Here is a 27,144-nt window from a genome sequence, read left to right on the forward strand (position 1 = left end):
CAGATCCCTGTGTACGGGAGACCCCGGAGTCTGCGTATGTCCAGGGTACTGCAGATCCCTGTGTACGGGAGACCCCGGAGTCTGCGTATGTCCAGGGTACTGCAGATCCCTGTGTACGGGAGACCCCGGAGTCTGCGTATGTCCAGGGTACTGCAGATCCCTGTGTACGGGAGACCCCGGAGTCTGCGTATGTCCAGGGTACTGCAGATCCCTGTGTACGGGAGACCCCGGAGTCTGCGTATGTCCAGGGTACTGCAGATCCCTGTGTACAGGAGACCCCGGAGTCTGCGTATGTCCAGGGTACTGCAGATCCCTGTGTACAGGAGACCCCGGAGTCTGCGTATGTCCAGGGTACTGCAGATCCCTGTGTACAGGAGACCCCGGAGTCTGTGTATGTCCTGTAATAAGTCCAGCACTACACATGGCCAACCGCAACAACGTCAAGCACCCCAAAGAAAAGAGCATAGGTTGCAGCACCGGTGGTTAGCGATGTGCAGTGCTGGACTTACTACAAAAGTGCACTTTGAGAAGCCAAAAAGTAGTAAGCTTACTCAAAAGAGTAAACCTACTGAAAAGTGGAGTTTGTAAATTGGGCCCTTTATGTGCAGGGTCCCGCAGAGCGCGTGTGTATGAAGAGTGTCCGGTGCCCCAGACCCCTTGTTTGTGAAGAGAACCCCCAGCCTCTGTCTTTACAGGTTACCCTAACTGTGTGTATGTGCAGGGTGCTCCAGAGCTTGCGTCTTAGCAGGATGCCTCAGACACCTGACCCCACAGCTGTGCAAGGTGCTCCAGATTCCATGTATGTGAAGAGGACCTCAGACCACTTGTATGTGCACAATGCCGTAGACCTATGCATGTGCAGGGTGACCTGACCTCAAGCTGAAGCCTGAACCCTACATCCTTATGGGAGTGCTCATTCACCCCTACAATCTCCCCTGGATGTGACCCTGTGGTACACAGCACCATGGGGCTTGAAGTGAAAAGTATTACATGGGTCTCAGCTGGCTCTAGATGCACAGTTCTCAGCTGGCTCTAGGCCTCCATTGGGATGTACAGGTCTCGGGTGGCTCTAAGCTTCCACAGGGAAGCACAGGTCTCAGCTGGCTCTAGGCCTCCACAGGGATGTATAGGTCTCAGCTGGCTCCAGGCCTCCATATGGATGCACAGGTCTCAGCTGGCTCTAGGCCTCCACAGGGATGTATAGGTCTCAGCTGGCTCCAGGCCTCCATATGGATGCACAGGTCTCAGCTGGCTCTAGGCCTCCACTGGGATGTACAGGTCTCAGGTGGCTCTAGGCTTCCACAGGGATGCACAGGACTCAGCTGATTCTAGGCCTCCGCATGGATGCACAGGTCTCAGCTGGCTGTAGGCATCCAGAGGAATGCCCCCGGCCACCCCTGCAGAGGTGCAGGCAGCCTGCAGCTCACTGACAGCTCTTCTGGGGTCCTTTGTCCTAGGGTTACCAGACCTTCAGGATTTGGAGGGACTGTGCTGGCGTTTGGACATCCACCCCAGTGTAGCAAAGCTTGGTTTCTACAAATCTGACATGTTAAACAGAGATATCTTAAGGATTTTGGGACCCCTGGGTATAGACTCATGTTTTATTTTGAAACATGTATATGTAATCTGTGTTAGAAATGGGCTCAGTTATCCACTAAATTTCCTGTCCATGAACTCTCCTGGAGCCCATCACCATTAACTCTATATAAATATGCACCGGTCACGACCACCTCTTAGACCACCACCCTCCACCTAAGCTGACCCCAGGGCAACCTTCATCTAGGAAATCACTGGGCTCCCAGGGCCCCACCCATAAAATAAATGTCTCACTTTCTAAATTCAAATTTCTAGAACAAAAAACAAGATAATGAAAAGAGTGCTAGGACTAATCTCATCAATTTCCATAATATAGGACATACATACATGTAAAACATTTTTAAAAAATCCCAGCAATACAATTTTAGTTGTCATTATTTTTTTATTTTTCTAAAAGTGACTTTATCCAAAAGAAACAATAAACATTTAAATATCTCAATATACAATTTATCATACAATATGAAAGTATATTCCATTGTAAAACATATTTTAACCAACCTTAAAAAATAAAACATTATTTACAATTACAACATAATTAATAGCATTTTTCCCCATACCTATAGTTATTTACTAAAATTTGTTTAAAAGTGTATTTTAAAATTATATTTTTAATAAATGCTATATTAAACATATATTAAACATTTAAGTTTTTGAAAAAATAGGTACTACCGTACATTTTCTATAATAAATTATGCCATTCTTTATAATCTCTCTAAAAAATTTAAATTACTTTAAAATCTTTAACAAAGTTTTGTAAATTTAATTAATAAACGTTTGTAAAAAAAATAAACAAATAACCCACAGACCTTAAAAAATAAAAACAAAGGGCATTATTTTTTATGTATGAACAATTAAGAAACTAGAGGAGCAAACATACTATTCTAACAAGAGTCCCACAAACACTGGGAAAATAAATTACATTTACTATTGTAATTCCAATCCTACAAACAGTGGGACAAGTGTTTGTATTAATGGGTCAGTGTTACTATTGCAACTCCACTCCTACTAGCTTTGGGAAAAGTGCATGCATGAGGTGGGGCACTCAAATTTACTATTTTATTTCCAGGCCCACAAACATTGGGAAAATACCCATATTTGGTAGGAGGAGAATTCCTTTTCCAGTGCATTATAAATTGAGGAAAGTGCACACGTTTGAAGGATATGGGGATGGGGTGTTTTGTTTTTCTGATTTGACTGCGATCCCACAAACATTGGTCAGCATTCATATACGTCTCGGAGTGGTAAGGGCCAGGGTATTCTAACTCCAGTCGTAATCACACTGGGGAAGGGGCATTAGAGGGTGAATGTGGAGTTAGATTTCCGATGCTAACTCTAGTGCCACAAACATTGTGGAATGTATTCTGAGGCTCTGAATTACTATTCTGAGGGCATATTTATGAGCCCCTGGCACCGGCTTGCGCCACATTAGTGTAATTGTTTCTTTACAATAATGCAGAGTTAGGTTTGTAAAACCGCTGCACCACCCATTGCGTCACTTTGTAAAACCTTGTGCCACATTAGCGTCATTGTTTTTTTTACAGTAATGTAGTGTTAGGTTTGTAAAAACGCTGCACCACGCATTGCGTCACTTTGTAATCCCTTGTGCCACATTAGAGTCATTGTTTTTTTTATAATGCTTGGAGGCCCAAAAAAATGGTGCGGTGAAATTTAACAGATGTCACTGCGCCATTTTTTCTGTCATTTTTAACGCCTGCTCTGAACAGGCGTTAAAGTGACGCATCCATTTAAATGAATGGGCCTCCTTACGCACTGCTACACCTGCGTCAACATTTTTGACACTAGTGCAGCAAAGCGCCACAATAGTATCAAAAATGTTGACGCTATTGATCTAACTGCGCAACCATGCCAGTGGGGGGGCGCTGAAAAAGAGGCGCATCAGAGCTGATACACCAGTTTTCATAAATCTGGGCCATAATCTTTTCTCACTACTACTGGAACATTTTTAAATATTTGGAGAGAGATTCTGATTCATTATCCTAAAGATTAAGAGCCTGATTACGACCTTGGTGGGTGGGATACTCTGTCACACACGTCACGGATATCCCCTCTGCCGTAACAGAGTATCCCATCCACCAAGGTCGTAATCGGGCCCTTCCTAAGGAAAGCTATAACTAATCAATATAAACTAAACACATTCAACTAAAAAGCCATGTTATTGGTTTTTTTGTTTATTATGAATCAAAAATATTTAAATGCATTAATTTCAATTTATATTGTATATTTATATATTTTTAGTTTAAATGAATATTTATAAAAACAATTATCAAATATATAATTTATTTGTAAAAAATGTAAAACTGTTAAAAATAAAAGCTAAGGAAAATGTCTGTACCATTTTTTATTTCGTGAAATTAATTTTTAAAGCTAATACATGTATACTTGAGCATAATTTCCTTAAATAAAAATTGTCACAATAGCAATATTATTTTAATAATCAATTAACAATGAAATCCCCAAATGTGTGTAAACTAATCTTCCTGCTAATACTAGTCTACCCACCCGCAAAAGTTGTTTCTTTAATAACTATTTAAAGTAATTGAATGCTTTTAACAATTATTAATTAACACATCATTAAAAACACACTGCCCACCCATTTTCCAATAAATGACACAGTCCAAATAATATATTTTCTAGCAATAATATATATATATATATATATATATATATATATATATATATACATAAAAAAGTATTTTATTTCAATAGAAATTATATAAATGGCTGTTGTTAATAGAAAAATAACTATCTGCACAAACCCCCGATTAAATCACACACCTCGAATGAAAAGAACTTTTGCGATCAATACTATAATATAAAAAGTACAATTGATAATATAATTAAAACAAATTTAATCTAAAATGTTTTAAATAAAATACTACCTCCCAATCCATCAATAAACACACCAACCTTCAAAACATTTCAGTACATTAAAATGTGTTTATATATAAATATAACTTAATCAAACAACACAATATCTAAAACAAAAACATGATTTTAGTATTCTATATTTTAAACATCAGTATTATTTACAAACAATAAGATATACTTACCCTCGAAATTCCATCCCAAAATATTTTTGCACTGACAATATTTAGAGCACCAAATTACACTCAGGTAATAATGTGGAGTCCATACTCCGGTACCACACTTGCAAAGGCACCATTGGAAATTGGGTCTTCATGACTGCGCAGTTTTCTGACCAACACTAGATTGGTCCGATCGCACCTCCAGTTTGATTATAATCCCCCTGACATCAGCCACCCAGTCGGTGCGGCAGGTGCGTGCTGCACTGCCCCGCGCCACCAGAAAACGGCAGAAATGTGCCGTATCTGCAAGATACGGTGCATTTCTGTCCTCTACCCCTGCACTGACGCACAGACTGCTGCCTAACGCCAACGCAGGCACCCAGGCACCAAGTGCAAGGAGGCCTGCGTTGTGGGTATGATTGTTTTTGTCCAGGAAGGGACCATTCTTGCACAAAAACAATCACACAAGGTGGTTTCCTCTTTCTAAGAAGGAAAAACAGGGAACAATAAAGATATTTCTTCCTGTTGCGTCATTCTTACGCCACCCCTGAGGTGGTGGAGAAATCTGACGCATTCCCAGACTTGTAAATTTGGGAATTCTTCAAATTCCTTCAGGTTCCATGGGTGATGCATGGGAGCACCCCAAGCAACACCCATGGAATGCCCCTCTCATGCAGTTTTATGTGTGAAGGGGGTCCATATTTACACGGCAACCGGAGCATTAAAATAATGACGCTCCTGTGGTGCAGAGTGCCTCTACGGCCTCATAAATGACACCCACAGTATTGTTCCTTCATGGTCTTGACCTGAAACCCCTCAAGCAAGCCATCATTGCTCCAGCAATCACAACTGACTGCGTAGCCAGTGTCACCTCTGTCCTATCAGCCACCTCCCTATGAAAAGTGACTTACCTTTGTGACGAACTTTGTAGTGGATGCTCTGTCTACCTGCAGTTTCTTCACCTGTTGACTATCCCCACGGCATCAAAGTGGATCCAGTCACTGCAGTGGCTCTTGCGCACCAGTAGGGTGTGCGGGCAGTGAGCAGGGCAAGGGCATCTAGAAGAAGCCATTTCCACAATGGATAGTTCTCTGGATTACAATCTGCTGTGCCCTTGGGATGACGGAACCGCCAAAGAGAATCCATGCTCATTCCACCAGAGCAAAGGCTTCAAACTCGGTACTGGCCAAGGGACTACCTGTGGCAGAGATCTGGTGCACGGTGATATGAGCCTGTCTTCACATTTTTGCAAAGCTCTATTGCTTTTACTCCAAAGTGAGGCTTAGCTAGTTACCTGCTGCAGGATTTCTTTGTCTGACCACCCCTTCCAACCCACCACATTGGAGTTACTTCTGTGTTATCTGTTCACAAAGTGAGGCATCTGCAGCTAGGAGTATCCATCAGAGACACAAGTTACTAACCTCCAGTAACGATCTTTCATAGACACTTTGGGGTCATTATGACTTCGGCTTACACCATCCGCCAACGTCCCAACGGTCATTTTGCCGCCAGTGCGGCTCCCTTCCTGTGTACCCCATTAAGAGTTTCCCATTGGGTCAGCATGCGCAAACATTTCTTTCCACCTGCTGGCCCAGCAGAGAACGGCCTACAACATTGACGCTAACTCATAATAGAGGCGGCCGCATTGCTGTAGTGCATAGGGTGCAGCAACACCCGACGCAATTGAACATCGTGACAGAGCTGGCCAAGGTGGCCCATGCACTGCCCAGGCCCATGCCAAGTGCATGGGCAGTGCAGGGTCCCTCTTGGGGCACAATGCACCCCGTGTCCGCCAGCCTTTACATGGCGGTTTTACTGACATAAAAGCTGGCGGGAAGAGTCGTAATCCCCAGAGAGGCGCTGCTTGCAGCAATGACCTGATGGATTAGGACCGCCAGGACCTCCAGTCCCTCCTGTAGAGGAGAATTGGCGGTGCTAGCTCCCACCGTGGCACAACCGCTGTGGTCAAAATGTGGCGGTTAGACGGCCGCTGAAGCAGTTGGACCACCACGACCCTAGCGGTCTGAAGACCGCCACGGTCATAATCAGGCCCTTTGTGACGGAGTATTCCCCTCCGCCAAGAACTAAATCAGGTCGTCTGTCCAGGATTCCTCACCAATCCCACCTCTCTTCCCATTGTGAAGACCGGTCCGACGCTCTGAAGTGTAAGCTCCGCAGCACTGCCGCCTCTACCCCCAAGGCTCTGAAACAACGATGAGAAGCGGATGTTGGGGCACTTGAATGCCCCTATGTTGGTTGAGTGACGTCACACCTGCACCGCATCCGGCACCGAGGTAGAGCCAGCTCCACCTACCGACATGTGAGAGCTACTGCAGTGTTTCTGGATCCAGTCTGGCACCTGGGCACAGTCAAAGGTGAAGCATCTGCAGGTAGAAGTACCCATCAGAAAGTCAAAGTCAACACTACCTCTGCCTTGAAGGTGTAATCCATAAACCCAAATCTCACTGCTTTGTGAGACACCCAGTGTCTCACGAGGCCACCAAGGAGCTCTGAGCGTGAAAAGAAGGAGTAAAAAATGTGAGACTGCAGTCCCTTCAAACTTCAGACAGAAACCCTATTCTGCTCAATTTCAAAGCCATCAAGGCTGTCATCAAACGTTCACCCCCAAACTGGCTCCCCTAACGACCCTGCTAACAACCTCACCATCCTTAAACCCTCTGCAGTTTCACAACATTTTATTCACAGAGGCGCTTACAACTATCAAAGTAGTCAATGCATCCCTTGCACAATGTGTCTTTCCCACCTAATCAAACCTAGAAAGAGCTTAGGTCAACCATGGAGACCCTTCTAACTACACAACTACCATCCCTCCTTGAACCAAAAAAACAAGTCGGTATCAATCGCTTCCATCCTCCAAGACAGCCAACCTGGGTTCAGAGCAGACCACAGCACAGACCATGAACATCCTTCTCATCATACAAGAGAGCCCTGCTTGGTACCCCTGGTCCTTCTTGGTGCCAGGACCATCACTCCCAGACCAGTACCCTCTATCACACTGGAAGTTCAATGAAAGGGCACTTCCGGCTAGTGCCCAGCTCTCCCCACCACTCCTCCAGCCAGCTCCACATCTCCATTCCTTTACAGGAGCTTCTTGTGATTTCCAGACCCTCTTGGCATGTTGTGCCCATCCCATAAAATGTGTGTGTGTGTGTGGGCAGAGGAGAACCACCTCTCGCACAGCTCCCCTCTCACCAGCAGCAGCAGATATAACCTCCAGGGTACCAAGAAGTGCCAGGGATGGGTTGACCTCACTACCTTCCCCCAGGCCCCCCACATTGCCTTACCCGCTTCTTGCCAGGAGAGCCGGGTCTCTGGACACAGTCAACACAAACAGGCATCTCTGCTTCCGGTGCCCGCACCTCTGAGCTTCCTTCTTCATCTGGCAGCAGGGATGGCACAGAGCTGGTAGTGGGGCTGGCTGCAGGGCTGATGGTAGAGCTGGTAGGGCTGGTAGTGGGGCTGGATGCAGGGCTGGTAGTAGGGTTGGATGCAGTGCTGGTAGAGATGGTGGTAGGGCTGACAGTAGGGCTGGTAGCAGGGCTGACGGTAGGGCTGGTAGAGCTGGTAGTAGGGCTGATGGTAGGGTTGACTGTAGGGCTGGTAGTAGGGCTGGTAGTAGGGCTGATTGTAGGGCTGGTAGTAGGGCTGGTAGTAGGGTTGAATGCTGGGCTGGTAGGGTTGAATGCTGGGCTGGTAGGGTTGGATGCAGCACTGGTAGGGATGGTGGTCGGGCTCACGGTAGGGCTAGTAGTGGGGCTGGAAGAAGGGCTTGGAGTAGGGCTGGTAGAAAAGCTGGGAGTAGGACTGGTAATAGGGTTGGTAGAATGGCTGGGAGTAGTGGAGGAAGAAGGGCTGGCAGTAGGGCTGGTAGTGTGGCTGGTAGTAGGGCTGCTAGTAGGGTTTGATGCAGGTCTGATAGGGCTGGTAGTGTGGCTGGTAGTAGGGCTGGTAGTAGGGTTGGATGCAGGTCTGATGGGGCTGGCAGTAGGGCTGGCAGTAGGGCTGGTAGTATGGCTGGTAGTGTGGCTGGCAGTAGGGCTGGCAGTAGGGCTGGTAGTAGGGCTGGTAGTAGGGTTGGATGCAGGTCTGATAGGGCTGGCAGAAGGGCTGGCAGTTTGGCTGGTAGTGTGGCTGGCAGTAGAGCTGGAAGTAGGGCTGGCAGTAGACTGGTAGTAGGGCTGGTAGTGTGGCTGGTAGTAGGGCTGTTAGTAAGGTTGGATGCAGGGATGGGAGTAGGGTTGGATGCAGGGCTGGTAGAGATGGTGGTAGGGCTGGTAGTAGGGCTGACGGTAGGGCTAGTAGTAGTGGTGATAGAAGGGCTGGGAGTAGGGTTGGTGGAAAGGTTCACAGTAGGGCTGGTAGTGGGGCTAGTAGTATGGCTGGTAGTAGGGTTCGATGCAGGTCTGATAGGGCTGGTAGTGGGGCTGGTACTAGGGCTGCTAGTAGGGCTGGATGCAGGGCTGATAGGGCTGGCAGTAGGGCTGGCAGTAGGGCTGGTAGTGGGGCTGGCAGTAGGGCTAGCAGTAGGGCTGGTAGTGGGGCTGGTAGGGTTGGATGCAGGGCTGATAGGGCTGGCAGTAGGGCTGGTAGTAGGGCTGGTAGTGTGGCTGGTAGTAGGGCTGCTAGTAGGGCTGGATGCAGGGCTGATAGAACTGGCAGCAGGGCTGGAAGTAGGGTTGGTAGAAGGACTGGTAGTAGGGCTGGAAGTAGGGTTAGTAGAAGGACTGGTAGTAGGGCTGGCAGTAGGGCTGGTAGTAGGGTTGGATGCAGGGCTGATAGGGCTGGTAGTAGGGCTGGTAGTGTGGCTGGTAGTAGGGCTGGTAGTAGGGTTGGATGCAGGGCTGGTAGTAGGGTTACATGCAGGGCTGGTAGAGGTGGTGGTAAGGCTGGTAGTAAGGCTGAAAGTAGGGCTAGTAGTAGTGTAGAAGGGCTGGGAGTAGGGTTGGTAGAAAGGCTCACAGTAGGACTGTTAGTGTGGCTGGTAGTAGGGCTGCTAGTAGGGTTTAATGCAGGTCTGATAGGGCTGGCAGTAGGGCTGGTAGTGTGGCTGGTAGTAGGGCTGGTAGTAGGATTGGATGCAGGGCTGGTAGTAGGGTTGGATGCAGGACTGGTAGAGATGGTGGTAGGGCTGGTAGTAGGGCTGACGGTAGGGCTAGTAGTAGTGGTGATAGAAGGTCTGGGAGTAGGGTTGGTAGAAAGGCTCACAGTAGGGCTGGTAGTGTGGCTGGTAGTAGGGCTGCTAGTAGGGTTGGATGCAGGACTGATAGGGCTTGCAGTAGGGCTGGTAGTAGGGTTGGATGCTGGCAGTAGGGCTGGTAGTGTGGCTGGTAGTAGGGCTGCTAGTAGGGTTTGATGCAGGGCTGGTAGGGCTGATAGTAGGGCTGGTAGTAGGGTTGGATGCAGGGCTGGTAGAGATGGTGGTAGGGCTGGTAGTAGGGCTGACGGTAGGGCTAGTAGTAGTGGTGATAGAAGGGCTGGGAGTAGGGTTGGTAGAAAGGCTCACAGTAGGGCTGGTAGTGGGGCTAGCAGTAGGGCTGGTAGTAGGGTTGGATGCAGGTCTGATAGGGCTGGCAGTAGGGCTGGTAGTGGGGCTGCTAGTAGGGCTGGATGCAGGGCTGATAGGGCTGGCAGTAGGGCTGGAAGTAGGGTTGTTAGAAGGACTGGTAATAGGGATGGTGGTAGGGCTGCCAAATCTTTGTTGGAAGTCAGGGGCAGGCATGTGCATTCTCAATGCCCCTCTCGTCCATGGACATTGGTCAGCGTCTGGTCCATGGACAGTGGCCAGCCTCTGGCCTATGGACAGTGGTCAGCATCTGGTCCATTGGCAGTGGTGAGCCTCTAGTCCAAATATAGTGGTAAGCTTCTGGTCCAAGGACAGTGGTCAGCTTCCGGTCCATGGACAGTGGTCAGCGTCTGGTCCATGGAGAGTGGTCAGTGTCTAGTCTACAGACAGTGGTCAGTGTCTAGTCTACAGACAGTGGTCAGCGTCTGATCCATGGACAGTGGTCAGCGTCTGATCCATGGACAGTGGTCAGCGTCTGGTCCATGGACAGTGGTCAGTGTCTGGTCTACGGTCAGTAGTAAGCATCTGGTCTACGAATGGTGGTCCACCTCTGGTCCATGGACAGTGGTCAGCGTCCGGTCCACAGACAGTGGTCAGTGCCTGGTCCATGGACAGTGGTCAGCATCTGGTCTACGGAGAGTGGGAAGCGTCTGGTCTACGGACAGTGGTCCACCTCTGGTCCACGGACTGTGGTCAGCTTCCGGTCCACAGACAGTGGTCAGCCTCTGGTCCACAGACAGTGGTCAGCCTCTGGTCCACGGACAGTGGTCAGTGTCTGGTCTACGGACAGTGGTCAGTGTCTGGTCTACAGACAGTGGTCAGCCTCTGGTCCACAGACAGTGGTCAGCCTCTGGTCCATGGACAGTGGTCAGTGTCTGGTCTACGGACAGTGCTCAGCTTCCGGTCCACGGACAGTGGTCAGCTTCCGGTCCACAGACAGTGGTCAGCCTCTGGCCCATGGACAGTGGTCAGTGCCTGGTCTACGGACAGTGGTCAGTGTCTGGTCTACGAACAGTGGTCAGTGTCTGGTCTACGGAGAGTGGGAAGCGTCTGGTCTACGGACAGTGGTCCACCTCTGGTCCACAGACAGTGGTCAGCGTCTGGTCCACGGACAGTGGTCAGCGTCTGGTGTACGGACAGTGGTCAGTGTCTGGTCTACGGACAGTGGTCAGTGTCTGGTCTACGGACAGTGGTAAGCGTCTGGTCGGCAGACAGTGGTCCACCTCTGGCCTCTGGACAGTTGTAAGCGTCTGGTCCATGGACAGTGGAGCTGCACTGAAAGTCCCCCCATTCCGTCCAGACGTTACTAAGGACGGAAAGTGAAAGACTGGATGAAACCAGCTAGGCGAGGGCGGAGAGTAGAGTTACATGTACACGTGGTTCCTGTGACGTGACTGGGGTGGAGGAACAGGATGGGGGTAACCTCTGAGTGGTGCTGGTTATTGAGATAACCCAGGCTTCTCCGACTAGTAGCTGGTGACCTACTGGTATCTCTCCAGTACCTGTACGTAACTGTCCTGAGAGCAGCCGGATTACCAAACTAGAAACTCTCGCTGGTTTGAATGTATATGTTTTTACCACTATTAAACAGTGTGTTTTGAGACAGATCTGTGTGTATTTTCAGAACTCTTAAGGTGACGTTCAAGTCTCTTCATCGGCTCAACACCCTCTGATTCGGAATAAATCACTTAGGGCCTGATTTACGATGCGGCGGACGGGGTACTCCGTCACGATAGTGATGGACATCGCATCCACCAAAATTTAAATCCAATTATCTGTCACCGTTGTGAGGGAGTAACCCGTCCACCAACATCTAAATCAGGGTCTTACTTTCCCTGGGCCTAGAATTCAGCACCTTGAGGCCCTCGAGGGTGATTTGCCGCGCTTTGCAAATCCTGGAGTTATTTATAATATTACTCTGATGCCAGGGGCATTACAACTGTGGTTGTTACACATCACCCAAGTGGAAGGGTTTCACATTAAAGAACACTTTACGTCACGACTGACAACCCTTCCTGGTGCACTGAGGTGGGCACTGCCACAATCATGCGTGGGGTAGCCACTGACGTAACCTTGTCTGATGTGCTCACAAATACAACACCAAGGATATCAGGGGCTCGGAGTAACTCTCAATGAACATAAGTAGCTCTTATTACGGAAAAGGATTGAGGCTTCATATTCTGCTGCTGGAGTCTGGTGATCTGACCAGACCAGGGCCCAGTCGTCCAGCAGTCAGCATTAATAAAGCCAACCCCCTCCACCTGCCCCACCCCCTCCACCTGCCACACCCTCTACATGCCCCACATCCTCCACCTCCCCTATGCACCTGTCTCAAACTTTCCAACTACCTCACACCCTCAACCTTTCCCTTCCACCTGCCCCACCCCCTCCACCTGCCACACCCCCTCCACCTGACCCACACCCTCTATCTGACCCATCCCCTCCACATGCCTCACACCTCCACCTGCCCTGCACCCCCCACCTACCCCACACCCTCCACCTGCCCCACACCCCCAACCTGCCCCACAACCTCCTCCTGCCCCACACCCACCACCTGCCCCACACCCCACACCTGCCCCACACTCTCTACCTGCCCCACACCCTCCACCTGCCCCACACCCTCCACATGCTTCACACCTCAACCTGTCCCTCACCCTCCACATGCCCCTCACCCTCCACATGCCCCACATCCTCCACCTGCCCCCCACCCCCACCTGCTTCACACCCTCCACCTGCTCTACAACCCCCACCTGCCCCACACCCTCTACAGGCCCCACATCCTCCACCTCCCCTATGCACCTGTCTCAAACTTTCCAACTACCTCACACCCTCAACCTTTCCCTTCCACCTGCCCCGCCCCGCCCCCTCCACCTGCCACACCCCCTCCACCTGACCCACACCCTCTACCTGACCCATCCCCTCCACATGCCTCACACCTCCACCTGCCCTACACCCCCCACCTGCCCCACACCCTCCACCTGCCCCACACCCCCAACCTGCCCCACAACCTCCTCCTGCCCCACACCCTCCACCTGCCCCACACCCCACACCTGCCCCACACTCTCTACCTGCCCCACACCCTCCACCTGCCCCACACCCTCCACATGCTTCACACCTCAACCTGCCCCTCACCCTCCACATGCCCCTCACCCTCCACATGCCCCACATCCTCCACCTGCCCCCACCCCCACCTGCTTCACACCCTCCACCTGCTCTACAACCCCCACCTGCCCCACACCCTCCACCTGCCACACACCTCCACCTGCCCCACACCTCCACCTGCCCCACATCTCCACCTGCCCCACACCCCCCACCTGCCCCACACCCTCCACCTGTTTCACGCCTCCACCTGACCCACACCCTCCACATGCCCCACACCCTCCACCTGCCCCACACCCTCCACATGCCTCACGCCTCCACCTGATCCACACCCTCCACCTGCCCCACGCCCTCCACCTCTCTACCCCCTGCCACCCTCTCCATCTGCCCCACACCCTCATCGCCCCAACTCCTCCATCTCTCTAGCCTCCCTGTCTGCCCCACTCTCTCCACCTCCCCCACACCCTCCACCTTTCTACCCTCTCTGCCCACCATCTTCAGCTGCCCCATACACTCCACCTCTCTGCCCTCCGTGCCTGGCCCACCCTATCTTCCTGCCCCACACCCTCCATCTCTCTACCCACCACTAGCCCTACCATCTACTCCTTCACCACACCCTCCACCTTTCTACCCTCTATGCCCCACCCTGTTCTCCTGCCCCCACCCTCCACCTCTCTGTCCTCCTTGCCCCACCCTCTCCTCCTGCACCACACCCTCCACCTCTCTACCCTCCCTACTTGCCACACCCTCTCCTCCTGCTTCACACCTTCCACCTCTCTACCCTCCCTCCCTGCCCCACCCGCCCCACACCCTCCACCTCTCCACCCTCCCTGCCCCACCGTCTCCACCTGCTCTACACCCTCCACCTCTCTACCCTCCCTGCCCCACCCTCTCCAACCGCACCAGTCTGTTTGCTACGCATTCTCTCTGCCCCGTGACCCCCACCTGGCATTTGTAGGTGAGAGCACTGGATGTGCCTTTGTCACTTAGTCGTTGCAGAGTGTTTCTAGGTGCAGGTGCTTTGACCCCCTAACACCAGTTTCTGTGTTTCTCCCTAGGGTGACATGGGAGCCCTCGGACTCGTCGGCGCCCCCGGACCGAAGGGTGTAAAGGTGAGGGTCCCCTCTTCACTGGGGAGAACGTGGTGTCATCTATGGATCTGTCCTCCTTGCTGCACTTGTCACAGAACCACTATTTTTGTATTTGTGTTAATGTTATTTTTTTTCATTGAGAGGACCCCATCTTGTTATAACTTTATTTAAAATGGACATTTCAGAGAAAAATATTTGGTTGAATACTTTCCCATTGAAATCCCCGCCCCCGTTCTCTTCAAATTTTCCTGTATATATTTTTACAGGTTATTTATTTTTTAAGTGTACTCTGACTTTAACCCAATACCTCCCCCAACACCATCTGATCACAGTTAACCTGACCCTTCTCACCCAAACCTTGTACCTAACCTTGACCCCCTCCCCACCCGCCTGAAGAGTCTTCCCCAGCCGGAGTACCTGCCAAAGAGTACACCATTCATGGAGCTATGTATTACATGTCTTTATTTCTCTGCATGTAACTGCAAACTCAACTTTCTACACCTGCGTTCACTCATACACTTCACACTCTAGCAATTATGCCACAGCTCTAGGGAGTCCGTCAGGAGCTAAAAGGGTTCTGTCACTAGTAACTCACACAACACTACATCACCTCTCTGCTAAATAAAAAGTTACAATTTGTTCAAAATATATACACAATCATAGTTCTTCTATGAGCCTTCGTGGCACTCTGATTACTCGTTCTGATCGTGTCTTCCGAATCTGGGAATCGGCAATAGACGTGTTCATGATCTGCATTGGTAATGCAGGAGCAACAGCAGTCGAGGGTTTTCAATTGTGCTTTCAAAACCAGTCTCTAGGTTGACATCTGTACCTGACGTGTGCAAGGCATCTTGCATAATGCAATTCCCAGGACGTTGGGCAGTCACCACGTGTCCTTTGCTGGTTACGTCATGGAATGGCTTAGCATCAGACTTACGTTTTTTCAACTGATGGACAAGCACTCGATCTCCTCTAGTGAAAACGATATCTTTTGCATGTCGTTGCTTGTCCACATAGGCCTTCATTTTCCTTCTACAATTGAAGTCTCCTGTAGGGGTTTCCTCCTCAGTACTTGATCTTCTGTTGGTCCATTGAGGTAACTTGAGCATCAAGGCTCTCCCATACATCAGAGTTGCAGAGCTTTTACCTGAGGTTGAGTGAGAGATCATACGGTAAGCTTGCAGGGTAGAGGTCAAGACAGTTGTAAGGTTGAGGATTTCCGGTACAGCATGCTGAACAGCTTTCTTTAATGCACTCATGAAACGTTCGACAAGACCATTAGCCTGTGGCCACGGGGGGGGTTCTCATCCGATGCTTTACATAAGATGACTTAGAAAATCTTTATAATTCTCGACTGTGGGGGGGCCATTGTCAGAATTTAAGATTGCATGAACACCCCATGTCACAAAGATGTCATCTAATCTCGATGACTCTCTCTTAAGTGATAGATGATTTATCTTCAATCAATGGAAAACTGGAGTATTTCTCAAAAATCTCCATCAGGTGATGTCCATTGTCAAGAGGACCAAAAAAGGCAACATGCCGTGGCAACTCTGACATGTATGAGGTGGGGTGAGTGGTTTTCAATGACAGGTAGTTCCATAGATGACAGTCCTTCAACTCTCTCATCGAGATGAGGAGACAAGACTTGGTCTTGGAGAGCTTGTTTTGTAGTAACAATTTCACGATTTTCTTCATGGGCCACTTCAGTTATCTGTTGTCACAGACTCTCCGGAATAACAATTCTCGAGCACCTCAGGATAATGCCTTCTTGAGTCACAGACAGTTCACCTTTAATCTGATGTTTTAAAACTACTGGTATTGACTGTCACTGGCAAGAGGTTGAGTGTTCTGGTTCCAAGAGAGATGTGTAATAATGTCTTTCTGATTTAACATGCCTCTATCGTCACTCGTGGCAGTGACAGTTCGCTCCAACAAAATGGCAGTTGGTGTGTTTGATTTCACAATGAAATTTATGTAGGCTGCAGCAATCTTGAAAGGGATACCATGATATAGGCACTCTGGAGGTGTAGTCGACCGGATGATGCACGATTATGTAGTTGTATTCTTGTAATCGTACAGCCCAACGTTCAATGTGTGGAAGCATCTTGGCCTTTGGATTGCCAAAGATGGTCAACAGTGCTTGATGATCTGTACAAGCGTAAAGGCTTTCCATATAAGACCACGTGGAAATGTTCTCAAGCCCACTCCCCTGCTAAACTTCCTTTCTGAGGTTGTGAATAAGAATATTCAGTTTAGGACAAACTTTTGTTTGCATATTCCACAATATGTCTTCGAGCATTGCGGTGTCCACTGTGCTGTGCAAGGATTGTACCTAACCCGACTGGACTAGCATGAACAACAACGTCTGAAGCTTTGAATTAAAATATGCCATTTCAGTAGCACTCTCGATAGCTTGTTTCTCCCAAACCTTTTCTCACATGCATGTGACCAATGAAATTAGACATTCTTTTTCGTCAAGTCTCTCAATGGAGCACTCACGGTCGCTGGCAAAGTCTTGTGTGTATCTGGACCAGTAACGGGCCATGCCAAGGATGAACACAACATGGAAACTTCTAGTTGGGGGCTGGAAGGTGACAGCGCTTGTACTTTAGCTGGATGAGGTGTCACACTCCCATCAGAGAAGATATGGACATAGAACTTTAACTTTGTCTTATTGAATTCACGTTTCTCAGCATTCAAAGTTTAACCTGCGTCCACAAGTACACAACATTATTGCTTGAGAGGTTTATCCTACTCCTTCTGGTGTCCTCACTGTAGTTGAAATCATTTGTGACAGGCTGTATGCTGCATCAGAGGACATCTTGAAAATGCTCTGCAGCTCATGACACACCAAAACTTAGGTCCTCATTAGGACCTTGGCGGTATAGACCTCCTACCGCTCGGCGTCGGCCGCCAAAAGACCGTCGCCGCAGCTACCAGCCATCCGCCCTATCATGACCACAGCTGGATTTTTGCCAGAAGGATGGCGGAAATCCGGCTGTGGCCATGCCAGTGGATGGCGGTAAGGTGGCGCTGCGGCTAGCTGCAGCACCACGCCAGTAGACCGCCGCCAGCTGTATTATGAGAATGATACGGCCTGGTGGTGTTCTGCTGGCGGAAGCTGCTGCTGGCAGCCGCGCCTCGTCCCGTCTCCTGCCGGAGGACCCCCTGGATCCAGGTAAGTGGGTGCTCTGACAGGGGAGGGCGTGTGGGGGGTGTTGTGTGTGTGTGGGGGTGGGTTTTGTGTGTGTGTGGGGGTGTGTGTGTGAATGTTCGTGCGTATATGCAGGTGAATGTTCCTTGTTGAATGTATGTGCATGTATGGAGGTGTGCGTGCATGTATGTTGAGTTGTGTGAATGCGTCTGCGTGTATGTATGTGTGTATTTATGGATGTATGCATGCGTGGATGAATGTTGGAATGGGTGTGTTTATGCGTGTGCACGTGTGTGAAGGGAGGGCCGTGTCCGAAGGGGGGTCTGGAGAGGAAGGGGGGTGGGGGAAACCTGGGGAGAGGGAGGGGGCGGAGACGACCCCTATCAGTGACAGGGAAGGGATCATAATCTGGCCGGCAGGCAAGTGACGGCAACCGGGCTGGAGACTGAAGTCTCCAGCCTGGCGGTCATTACCACTGTGGCGGTCGGTGTGGTACATTGGCAGTTTGGCTTCTGCCAAGCTGCCAATGTCATTATATGACATTATATGACATATATGACCACTCGCGCTGCCTGCTTCCCATGCCAGTCTGCCATGGGGTCCAGGTATGTACCCAGTTCACCCCCCCAGAGTATAATGGCAGGTGCTAATGAGTGTGACGCCAGGAGGACGGGAAGACATTGGGCTTGTCCACATTTGGGGCGTATGTATGGACCCGTGTAATAGGAGAGCTAGATAACCTTCCCTGAGCCGCAGTTCTACACAATAGCTTGGCATTACACATCTGTTGCTCTGCGTGTAACCGCAAACATCACATTGTAAATCTGTGTCCACTTCACTGCGCTTTAACTTTTACGTCACAGCTGTATGGGGCCAATCAGGAGCCAGAAGTGTCCCGTCATTCATAACTCACAGGATACTGCCAACCCAACCCTTTAATTAAAGTCTTGTTCCCCTGCCCCCAACGTTGGCCCCAGACTGCCCCTCTCTGTCCTTCACCACAGCCCAACCCTTTCCCTAATCTTACCCTCACCCGTACTCCACACCTAGCCACACCCTGTGCTGACCACTCACCTGGCCGTGGTCTTTTCCCTCCCCTGACCTTGGCCGATTGCTTGTTTGCTTTGGTGATATTCGGCTCCAGCTTCACTTCAGTTATGTAGAAATGTAAAGTTGTGGGTCAAGGGCTGTCACTAACTCTCCTCTTTCTTCTTTTCAGGGCGTGATGGGCAACCCTGGCGCTGCAGGACTGAAAGGTGATAAGGTGACCAGACAGCTCCCTTCTTGCACTGACTTGTCTCTGCATGTGTAATGCCTCTCCTGTGACAAGGGTGCCACAGCGGGGGGCCTCTCCTGTCACAAGGGTGCCACAGCGGGGGGCCTCTCCTGTCACAAGGGTGCCACAGCGGGGGCCTCTCCTGTCACAAGAGTGCCACAGCGGGGGCTACTCCTGTCACAAGGATGCCACAATGGGGGGTCTCTCCTGTCACAACTGTGCCACAGTGGGGGGCCTCTCCTGTCACAAGGGTGCCACAGCAGGGGGGCTCCTGTCACAAGGTTGCCACAGCAGGGGGCCTTGCCTATCAAAAGTGTCCCACAGCGGGGGCATCTCCCGTCACAAGGATACCACAATTGGGGGTCTCTCCTGTCACAAGTGTGCCACAGTAGGGGGCCTCTCCTGTCACAAGGGTGCCACAGCGGGGGGCCTCTCTTGTCACAAGGGTGCCACAGCAGGGGGCCTCTCCTGTCACAAGGGTGCCACAGCGGGGACCTCTCCTGTCACAAGGGTGCCAAGGGGGCCTCTCCTGCCACAGTAGGGGGGCTCCTGTCACAAGGGTGCCACAGTGGGGGGCCTCTCCTGTCACAAGGGTGCCACAGGGGGCCTCTCCTGTCACAAGGGTGCCACAGCGGGGGGCCTCTCCTGTCACAAGGCTGACACATCAGGGGGCCTCTACTGTCACAAAGGTGCCACGGGGGGCCTCTCCTGTCACAAGGGTGCCACAGCAGAGGGGCTCCTGTCACAAGGGTGCAACAGCGGGGGGCCCCAGCTTTCACAAGTGTGCCACAGCGGGGGGTCCTCTCCTGTCACAAGGGTGCCACAGCAGGGGGCCTCTCCTGTCACAAGGCTGACATAGCGGGGGGGCCTCACCTGTCACAAGCGTGCCACAGAGGGGGGCCTCTCCTGTCACAAGGGTGCCACAATGGGGGTCTCTCCTGTCACAACAGTGGCACAGCGGGGGGCCTCATCTGTCACAATGGTGGCACAGCGGGGGCCTCTCCTGTCACAAGGGTGCCACAATGCGGGGGTCTTTCCTGTCACCACAAGGGTGCAACAGCAGGGGCCTCTCCTGTCAGAAGGGTGCCACAGCAGGAGACCTCTCCTGTCACAAGGGTGCCACAGCGCAAGGCCTCTCCTGTCACAAGGGTGGCACAGCAGAGGCCCTCTCCTGTCACAAGGGTGGCACAGCGGGGGCCCGCTCCTGTCACAAGGGTGCAACAGGGGGGGCCTCTCCTGTCACACGGGTGCCACAGCGGGGGCCTCTCCTGTCACCACAAGCGTTACACAGCAGGAGACCTCTCCTGTCACAATGGTGCCACAGCGTGGGCCTCTCCTGTCACACGGGTGGCACAGTGAAGGGCCTCTCCTGTCACAAGGGTGGCACAGCGGGGGGCCTCTCCTGTCACAAGGGTGCCACAGCAGCGGGCCACTTCTGTCACGATGGTGCCACAGCGGTGGCCTCTCCTGTCACAAGGGTGCCACAGTGGGGGCTCCTCCTTTCACCATAAGGATGCAACAGCGGGGGGCCTCTTCTGTCACCAGGGTGCCACAGCGGGGGCCTCTCTTGTCACAAGGGTGCAGCAGCGGTGGCCTCTCCTGTCAAAAGGGAACCACAGCGGGAAGCCTCTCCTGTCACAAGAGTGCCACAGCAGGAGACCTCCTGTCACAAGGGTGGCACAGCAGGGGGCCTCTCCTGTCACAAGGGTAGCACAGCGGGGGGCCTCTCCTGTCACACGGGTACCGCAGCGGGGAGCCTCTCCTGTCACAAGGGTGCCACAGCAAGAGACCTCGCCTGTCACACGGTTACCACAGCGGGGAGCCTCTCCTGTCACAAGGGTGCCACAGCAGGGGGCCTCTCCTGTCACAAGGGTGCCACAGCAAGGGCCTCTTCTGCCACAAGGGTGGCACAGCGGGGGCCTCTCCTGTCACATGGGTAGCACAGCGGGCGGCCTCTCCTGTCACACGGGTACCACAGCGGGGAGACTCTCCTGTCACAAGGGTGCCACAGCAAGAGACCTCGCCTGTCACAAGGGTGCCCCAGCGGGGGCCTCTCCTGTCACAAGGGTGCCACAGCAGGGGGCCTCTCCTGTCACAAGGGTGCCACAGCAAGGGCCTCTCCTGTCACAAGGGTGCCACAGCAGGGGGCCTCTCCTGTCACAAGGCTGACACAGTGGGGGGCCTCACCTGTCACAAGCATGCCATAGCGGGGGGCCTCTCCTGTCACAAGGGTGCCACAATGGGGGGTCTCTCCTGTCACAAGAGTGGCACATCGGGGGGCCTCACCTGTCACAATGTTGGCACAGCGGGGGGACTCTCCTGTCACAAGGGTGCCACAATGGGGGGTCTCTCCTGCCACCACAAGGGTGCAACAGCAGGGACCTCTCCTGTCACACAGGTACCACAGCGGGGAGCCTCTCCTGTCACAAGGGTGCCACAGCAAGAGACCTCGCCTGTCACACGGGTACCACAGCGGGGAGTCTCTCCTGTCACAAGGGTGCCACAGCAGGGGGGCTCTCCTGTCACAAGGGTGCCACAGCAAGGGCCTCTTCTGCCACAGGGGTGGCACAGCGGGGGCCTCTCCTGTCACAAGGGTAGCACAGCGGGCGGCCTCTCCTGTCACACGGGTACCACAGCGGGGAGCCTCTCCTGTCAAATGGGTGCCACAGCAGGGGGCCTCTCCTGTCACAAGGGTGCCACAGCAAGGGCCTCTCCTGTCACAAGGGGGCCACAGCAGGGGGCCTCTCCTGTCACAAGGCTGACACAGCGGGGGGCCTCACCTGTCACAAGCGTGCCATAGCGGGGGGCCTCTCCTGTCACAAGGGTGCCACAATGGGGGGTCTCTCCTGTCACAAAAGTGGCACATCGGGGGGCCTCACCTGTCACAATGTTGGCACAGCGGGGGGCCTCTCCTGTCACAAGGGTGCCACAATGGGGGGTCTCTCCTCCCACCACAAGGGTGCAACAGCAGGGACCTCTCCTGTCACACAGGTACCACAGCGGGGAGCCTCTCCTGTCACAAGGGTGCCACAGCAAGAGACCTCGTCTGTCACAAGGGTGCCACAGCGGGGGCCTATCATGTCACAAGGGTGCCACAGCAGGGGGCCTCTCCTGTCACAAGGGGGCCACTGCACGGGGCCTGTCCTGTCACACGGGTGCCACAGCCGGGGGACCTGTCCTGTCACAAGGGTACCACAGCGGGGAGCCTCTCATGCCACAAGGGTGCCACAGCGGGGGTGTCTCCTTGTCACAAGTGAATCACAGTGGGGAGCCCTCTTCTGTCACAAGGGTACAACTACGAGGGCCCTCTCCTGTCACAAGGGTGCCACAGCAGGGGGACCTGTCCTGTCACAAGGGTGACACAGAAGGGGGCCTCTCCTGTCACAGGGGTGCCACAGCAGGGGGGTCTCCTATTATAAGGGTACTACAGCGGGGGCCTCTCCTGTCACAAGGGTGACACAACCGGGGTCCTCTCCTGTCACAATGGTGCCACAGCGGGGGCCTCTCCTGTCACAACAGTGCCACAGTGGGAGCCATTCCTATAACAAGGATGCCACAGCGGGAGGGCTCTCCTGTCACAAGGGTGCCACAGCAGGGGCCTCTTGTCACAAGGGTGCCAGTGGGGAGCCTCTCCTGTCACAAGCGTGCCACTGCAGGGGACCTCTCCTGTCACAAGGGTCCCAGTGCAGGGGGCCTCTCCTGTCATAAGGGTGCCACAGCAGGAGGCCTCTCCTGTCACAAAGGTGCCACAGCGGGGGGCCTCTCATGTCACAGGGTTTCCCACTGTAGGGGGCATCTCCTGTCACAAGGGTGCCACAGCAGGGGACCTCCCCTGTCACAAGGGTGCACCTGTGGGGGCTCTCTCCTGTCACAAGGGTGCCACAGCCGGGGACCTGTCCTATCACAAGGGTTACACAACCGGGGGCCTCTCCTGTCACAAGGGCGCCACAGTGGGGGGCCTCTCCTGTCACAAGGATGTTACAAAAGGGGGCTGCTCATATCACAAGGGTGCCACGGGGAGGGTCTCCCATCACAAGGGTGCCACAGCAGGGGGCCTCTCCTGTCACAAGGGTGCCACAGCAGGGTTCCTCTCCTGTCAAAATGGGGGCCACAGCAAGAAGCCTCTTTTGTCACAAGGGTGCCGCAGCGAGGGCCTCTCCTGTCACAAGCGTGCAACTGCCGGGGGCCTCTCCTGTCCTAAGGGTGCCACAGCGGTGGGACCTGTCCTGTCACAAGGGTGGCAAACCGGGGCCTCTCCTGTCACAAGGGTGATACAGCTGGAGTCCTCTCCTGTGACAAGGTTGCCACTGCAGGGTCTTCTATCACAAGGGTACTGCAGCGGAGGGAGGGGGCCTCTCCTGTCACAAGGGTGCCACAGCAAGGGCCTCTCTTGTCATAAGGGTGCCAGCGGGGAGCCTCTCCTGTCACAAGGGGGCCACTGCACGGGGCCTGTCCTGTCACAAGGGTGCCACAGCAGGGGCCTATCCTGTCACAAGGGTGCCAGAGCAGGGAGCCTCTCCTGTCACAACAGTGCCACAGAGAGGGCCTCCTCCTGTCACAAGGGTGCCACTGCAGGGGGCCTCTCCTGTCAAAATGGGGGCCAAAGCAAAAAGCCTCTCCTATCAAAAGGGTACCACTGCGGGGGCCTCTCCTGTCACAAGGGTGCCACTGCAGGGGACCTCTCCTGTCAAAATGTGGGTCACAGCTAGAAGCCTCTCCTGTCACAAGGGTGCCACAGCAGGGGGGCCTCTCCTGTCACAAGGGTGCCATAGCGGGGGCCTCTCCTGTCACAAGGGTGCCACAGCAGGGTTCCTCTCCTGTCAAAATGGGGGCCACAGCAAGAAGCCTCTTTTGTCACAAGGGTGCCGCAGCGAGGGCCTCTCCTGTCACAAGCGTGCAACTGCCGGGGGCCTCTCCTGTCCTAAGGGTGCCACAGCGGTGGGACCTGTCCTGTCACAAGGGTGGCAAACCGGGGCCTCTCCTGTCACAAGGGTGATACAGCTGGAGTCCTCTCCTGTGACAAGGTTGCCACTGCAGGGTCTTCTATCACAAGGGTACTGCAGCGGAGGGAGGGGGCCTCTCCTGTCACAAGGGTGCCACAGCAAGGGCCTCTCTTGTCATAAGGGTGCCAGCGGGGAGCCTCTCCTGTCACAAGGGGGCCACTGCACGGGGCCTGTCCTGTCACAAGGGTGCCACAGCAGGGGCCTATCCTGTCACAAGGGTGCCAGAGCAGGGAGCCTCTCCTGTCACAACAGTGCCACAGAGAGGGCCTCCTCCTGTCACAAGGGTGCCACTGCAGGGGGCCTCTCCTGTCAAAATGGGGGCCAAAGCAAAAAGCCTCTCCTATCAAAAGGGTACCACTGCGGGGGCCTCTCCTGTCACAAGGGTGCCACTGCAGGGGACCTCTCCTGTCAAAATGTGGGTCACAGCTAGAAGCCTCTCCTGTCACAAGGGTGCCACAGCAGGGGGGCCTCTCCTGTCACAAGGGTGCCATAGCGGGGGGCTCTCTTGTCACAAGGGTGCCACAGCAGGGGGTCTCTCCTTGTTACCAGGGTGTCACAGTGGGGGGGGCTCTCCTGTCACAAGGGTGCAACTACGAGGGCCCTCTCCTGTCACAAGGGTACCACAGCGGGGGGCCTCTCCTGTCACAATGGTGCCACAGCGGGGGCCTCTCCTGTCACAGCGGTGCCACAGCAGGGGCCTATCCTATCACAAGGGTGCCACCGCAGGGGGCCTCTCCTGTCAAAATGGGGGCCAAAGCAAAAAGCCTCTCCTATCAAAAGGGTACCACTGCGGGAGCCTCTCCTGTCACAAGGGTCCCACTGCAGGCGAGCCTCTCCTGTCACAAGGGTGCCACAGCAGGGGGGCCTCTCCTGTCACAAGGGTGCCATAGCGGGGGGCTCTCTTGTCACAAGGGTGCCACAGCAGGGTCCTCTCTTGTCACAAGAGTGCAACAGCGGGGGCCTCTCCTGTCCCAAGGGTGCCACAGCAGGGGGGCTCTCCTTGTTACCAGGGTGTCACAGTGGGGGGGCTCTCCTGTCACAAGGGTGCAACTACGAGGGCCCTCTCCTGTCACAAGGGTACCACAGCGGGGGCCCTCTCATGTCACAAGGGTGATGCAACCGGGAGCCTCTCCTGTCACAATGGTGCCACAGCGGGGGCCTCTCCTGTCACAGCGGTGCCACAGCAGGGGCCTATCCTGTCACAAGGGTGCCAGAGCAGGGAGCCTCTCCTGTCACAACAGTGCCACAGAGAGGGCCTCCTCCGTCACAAGGGTGCCACCGCAGGGGGCCTCTCCTGTCAAAATGGGGGCCAAAACAAAAAGCCTCTCCTATCAAAAGGGTACCACTGCGGGAGCCTCTCCTGTCACAAGGGTGCCACTGCAGGGGACCTTTCCTGTCAAAATGTGGGTCACAGCTAGAAGCCTCTTCTGTCACAAGGGTGCCACAGCAGGGGGGCCTCTCCTGTCACAAGGGTGCCATAGCGGGGGGCTCTCTTGTCACAAGGGTGCCACAGCAGGGTCCTCTCTTGTCACAAGAGTGCAACAGCGGGGGCCTCTCCTGTCCCAAGGGTGCCACAGCAGGGGGTCTCTCCTTGTTACCAGGGTGTCACAGTGGCGGGGCTCTCCTGTCACAAGGGTGCAACTACGAGGGCCCTTTCCTGTCACAAGGGTTCACAGTGCGGGACCTGTCCTGTCACAAGGGTGATACAGCAGGGGGCCTCTCCTGTCACAAGGGTACCACAGCGGGGGGCCTCTCCTGTCACAAGGGTGACGCAACCGGGAGCCTCTCCTGTCACAATGGTGCCACAGCGGGGGCCTTTCCTGTCACAACGGTGCCACTGCAGGGGACCTCCCCTGTGAAAATGGGGTCACAGCAAGAAGCCTCTCCTGTCACAAGGGTGCCACAGCGGGGGCCTCTCCTGTCACAAAGGTGCCACAGCGGGGGGGCTCTCCTATCACAAGGGTGCCATAGCAGGAGGCCTCTCCTGTCACAAGGGTGCCACAGCAGGGGCCTCTCCTGTCACAAGGGTGCCACAGCAGGGGGCCTCTCCTGTCACAAGGGTGCCACAGCGGGGTGTCTCCTTGTCACAAGGGTACCACAGTGGGGGGGACCTCTCCTGCCACACGGGTACCACAGCAGGCGTGCCTCCTTGTCACAAGGGTGTCACAGGGGGGGGCCTGTCCTGTCACAAGGGTGCAGCAGCAGGGGCTTCTCCTGTCACAGGGGTTGCACAGCAGGGGGGTCTCCTATCACAAGAGTGCCATAGCAGGGGGGATCTTCTGTAACAAGGGTGCCACAGCGGGGGTGTCTCCTTGTCACAAGGGTGCCACAGTAGGGGGGCTCTCCTGTAACAAGGGTGCCACAGCAGGGGGTGTCTCCTTGTCACAAGGGTGCCACAGCGGGGGCCTCTCCTGCCACACGGGTGCCACAGCAGGGGTGTCTCCTTGTCACAAGGGTGTCACAGAAGGGGACCTGTCCTGTCACAAGGGTGCAACAGCAGGGGGGCTCTCCTGTAATAAGGGTGACACAGTGGGGGGGCTCTCCTGTCACAAAAGTGCCAGAGCAGGAGCCTCTCTCGTCACAAGGATGCCAGTGGGGAGCCTTTCCTGTCACAAGGGTGCCACTGCTGGGGACCTCTCCTGTCACAAGGGTCCCTGGGCAAGGGGCGTATCCTGTCATAATGGTGCCACAGCAAGGGGCCTCTCCTGTCACAAGGGTACAACTACGAGGGCCCTCTCCTCTCACAAGGGTGCCATAGCAGGGGGACCTGTCCTGTCACAAGGGTGACACAGCAGGGGGCCTCTCCTGTCACAGGGGTGCCACAGCAGGGGGGGTCTCCTATTATAAGGGTACTACAGCGGGGTTCTCTCCTGTCATAAGGGTGACACAACCGGGATCCTCTCCTGTCACAATGGTGCCACAGCGGGGGCCTCTCCTTTCACAACAGTGCCACAGTGGGAGCCATTCCTATAACAAGGGTGCCACAGCAGGAGGCCTCTCCTGTCAGAAGGGTGCCACAGCAGGGGCCTCTCTTGTCACAAGGGTGCCACAGCAGGGTCCTCTCTTGTCACAAGGGTCCCAGTGCAGGGGGCCTCTCCTGTCATAAGTGTGCCACAGCAGGGGGCCTCTCCTGTCACAAGGGTGCCACAGCGGGGGGCCTCTCATGTCACAAGGGTGCCACTGCAGGGGACCTCTCCTGTCACAAGGGTCCCAGTGCAGGGGGCCTCTCCTGTCATAAGTGTGCCACAGCAGGGGGCCTCTCCTGTCACAAAGGTGCCACAGCGGGGGGCC

At 53.7% G+C, this 27,144-nt stretch overlaps 1 protein-coding gene across 1 annotated transcript in view; it reads left to right on the plus strand.

Moving 5' to 3' along the window:
• The window catches only part of COL27A1 (collagen type XXVII alpha 1 chain), a 1,169,012-nt gene that overhangs the window by 548,695 nt on the left and 593,173 nt on the right, over positions 1 to 27,144 (plus strand). Inside the window, exons 15-16 of the mRNA XM_069236924.1 lie at positions 14,385 to 14,438; positions 18,794 to 18,838. Coding sequence (XP_069093025.1) covers positions 14,385 to 14,438; positions 18,794 to 18,838 — 99 coding nt within the window. The remainder of the gene's footprint in view (positions 1 to 14,384; positions 14,439 to 18,793; positions 18,839 to 27,144) is intronic.

The sequence above is a fragment of the Pleurodeles waltl genome, chromosome 6 (assembly GCF_031143425.1).
Source record: "Pleurodeles waltl isolate 20211129_DDA chromosome 6, aPleWal1.hap1.20221129, whole genome shotgun sequence".
NCBI classification, from domain to species: Eukaryota; Metazoa; Chordata; class Amphibia; order Caudata; family Salamandridae; genus Pleurodeles; species Pleurodeles waltl.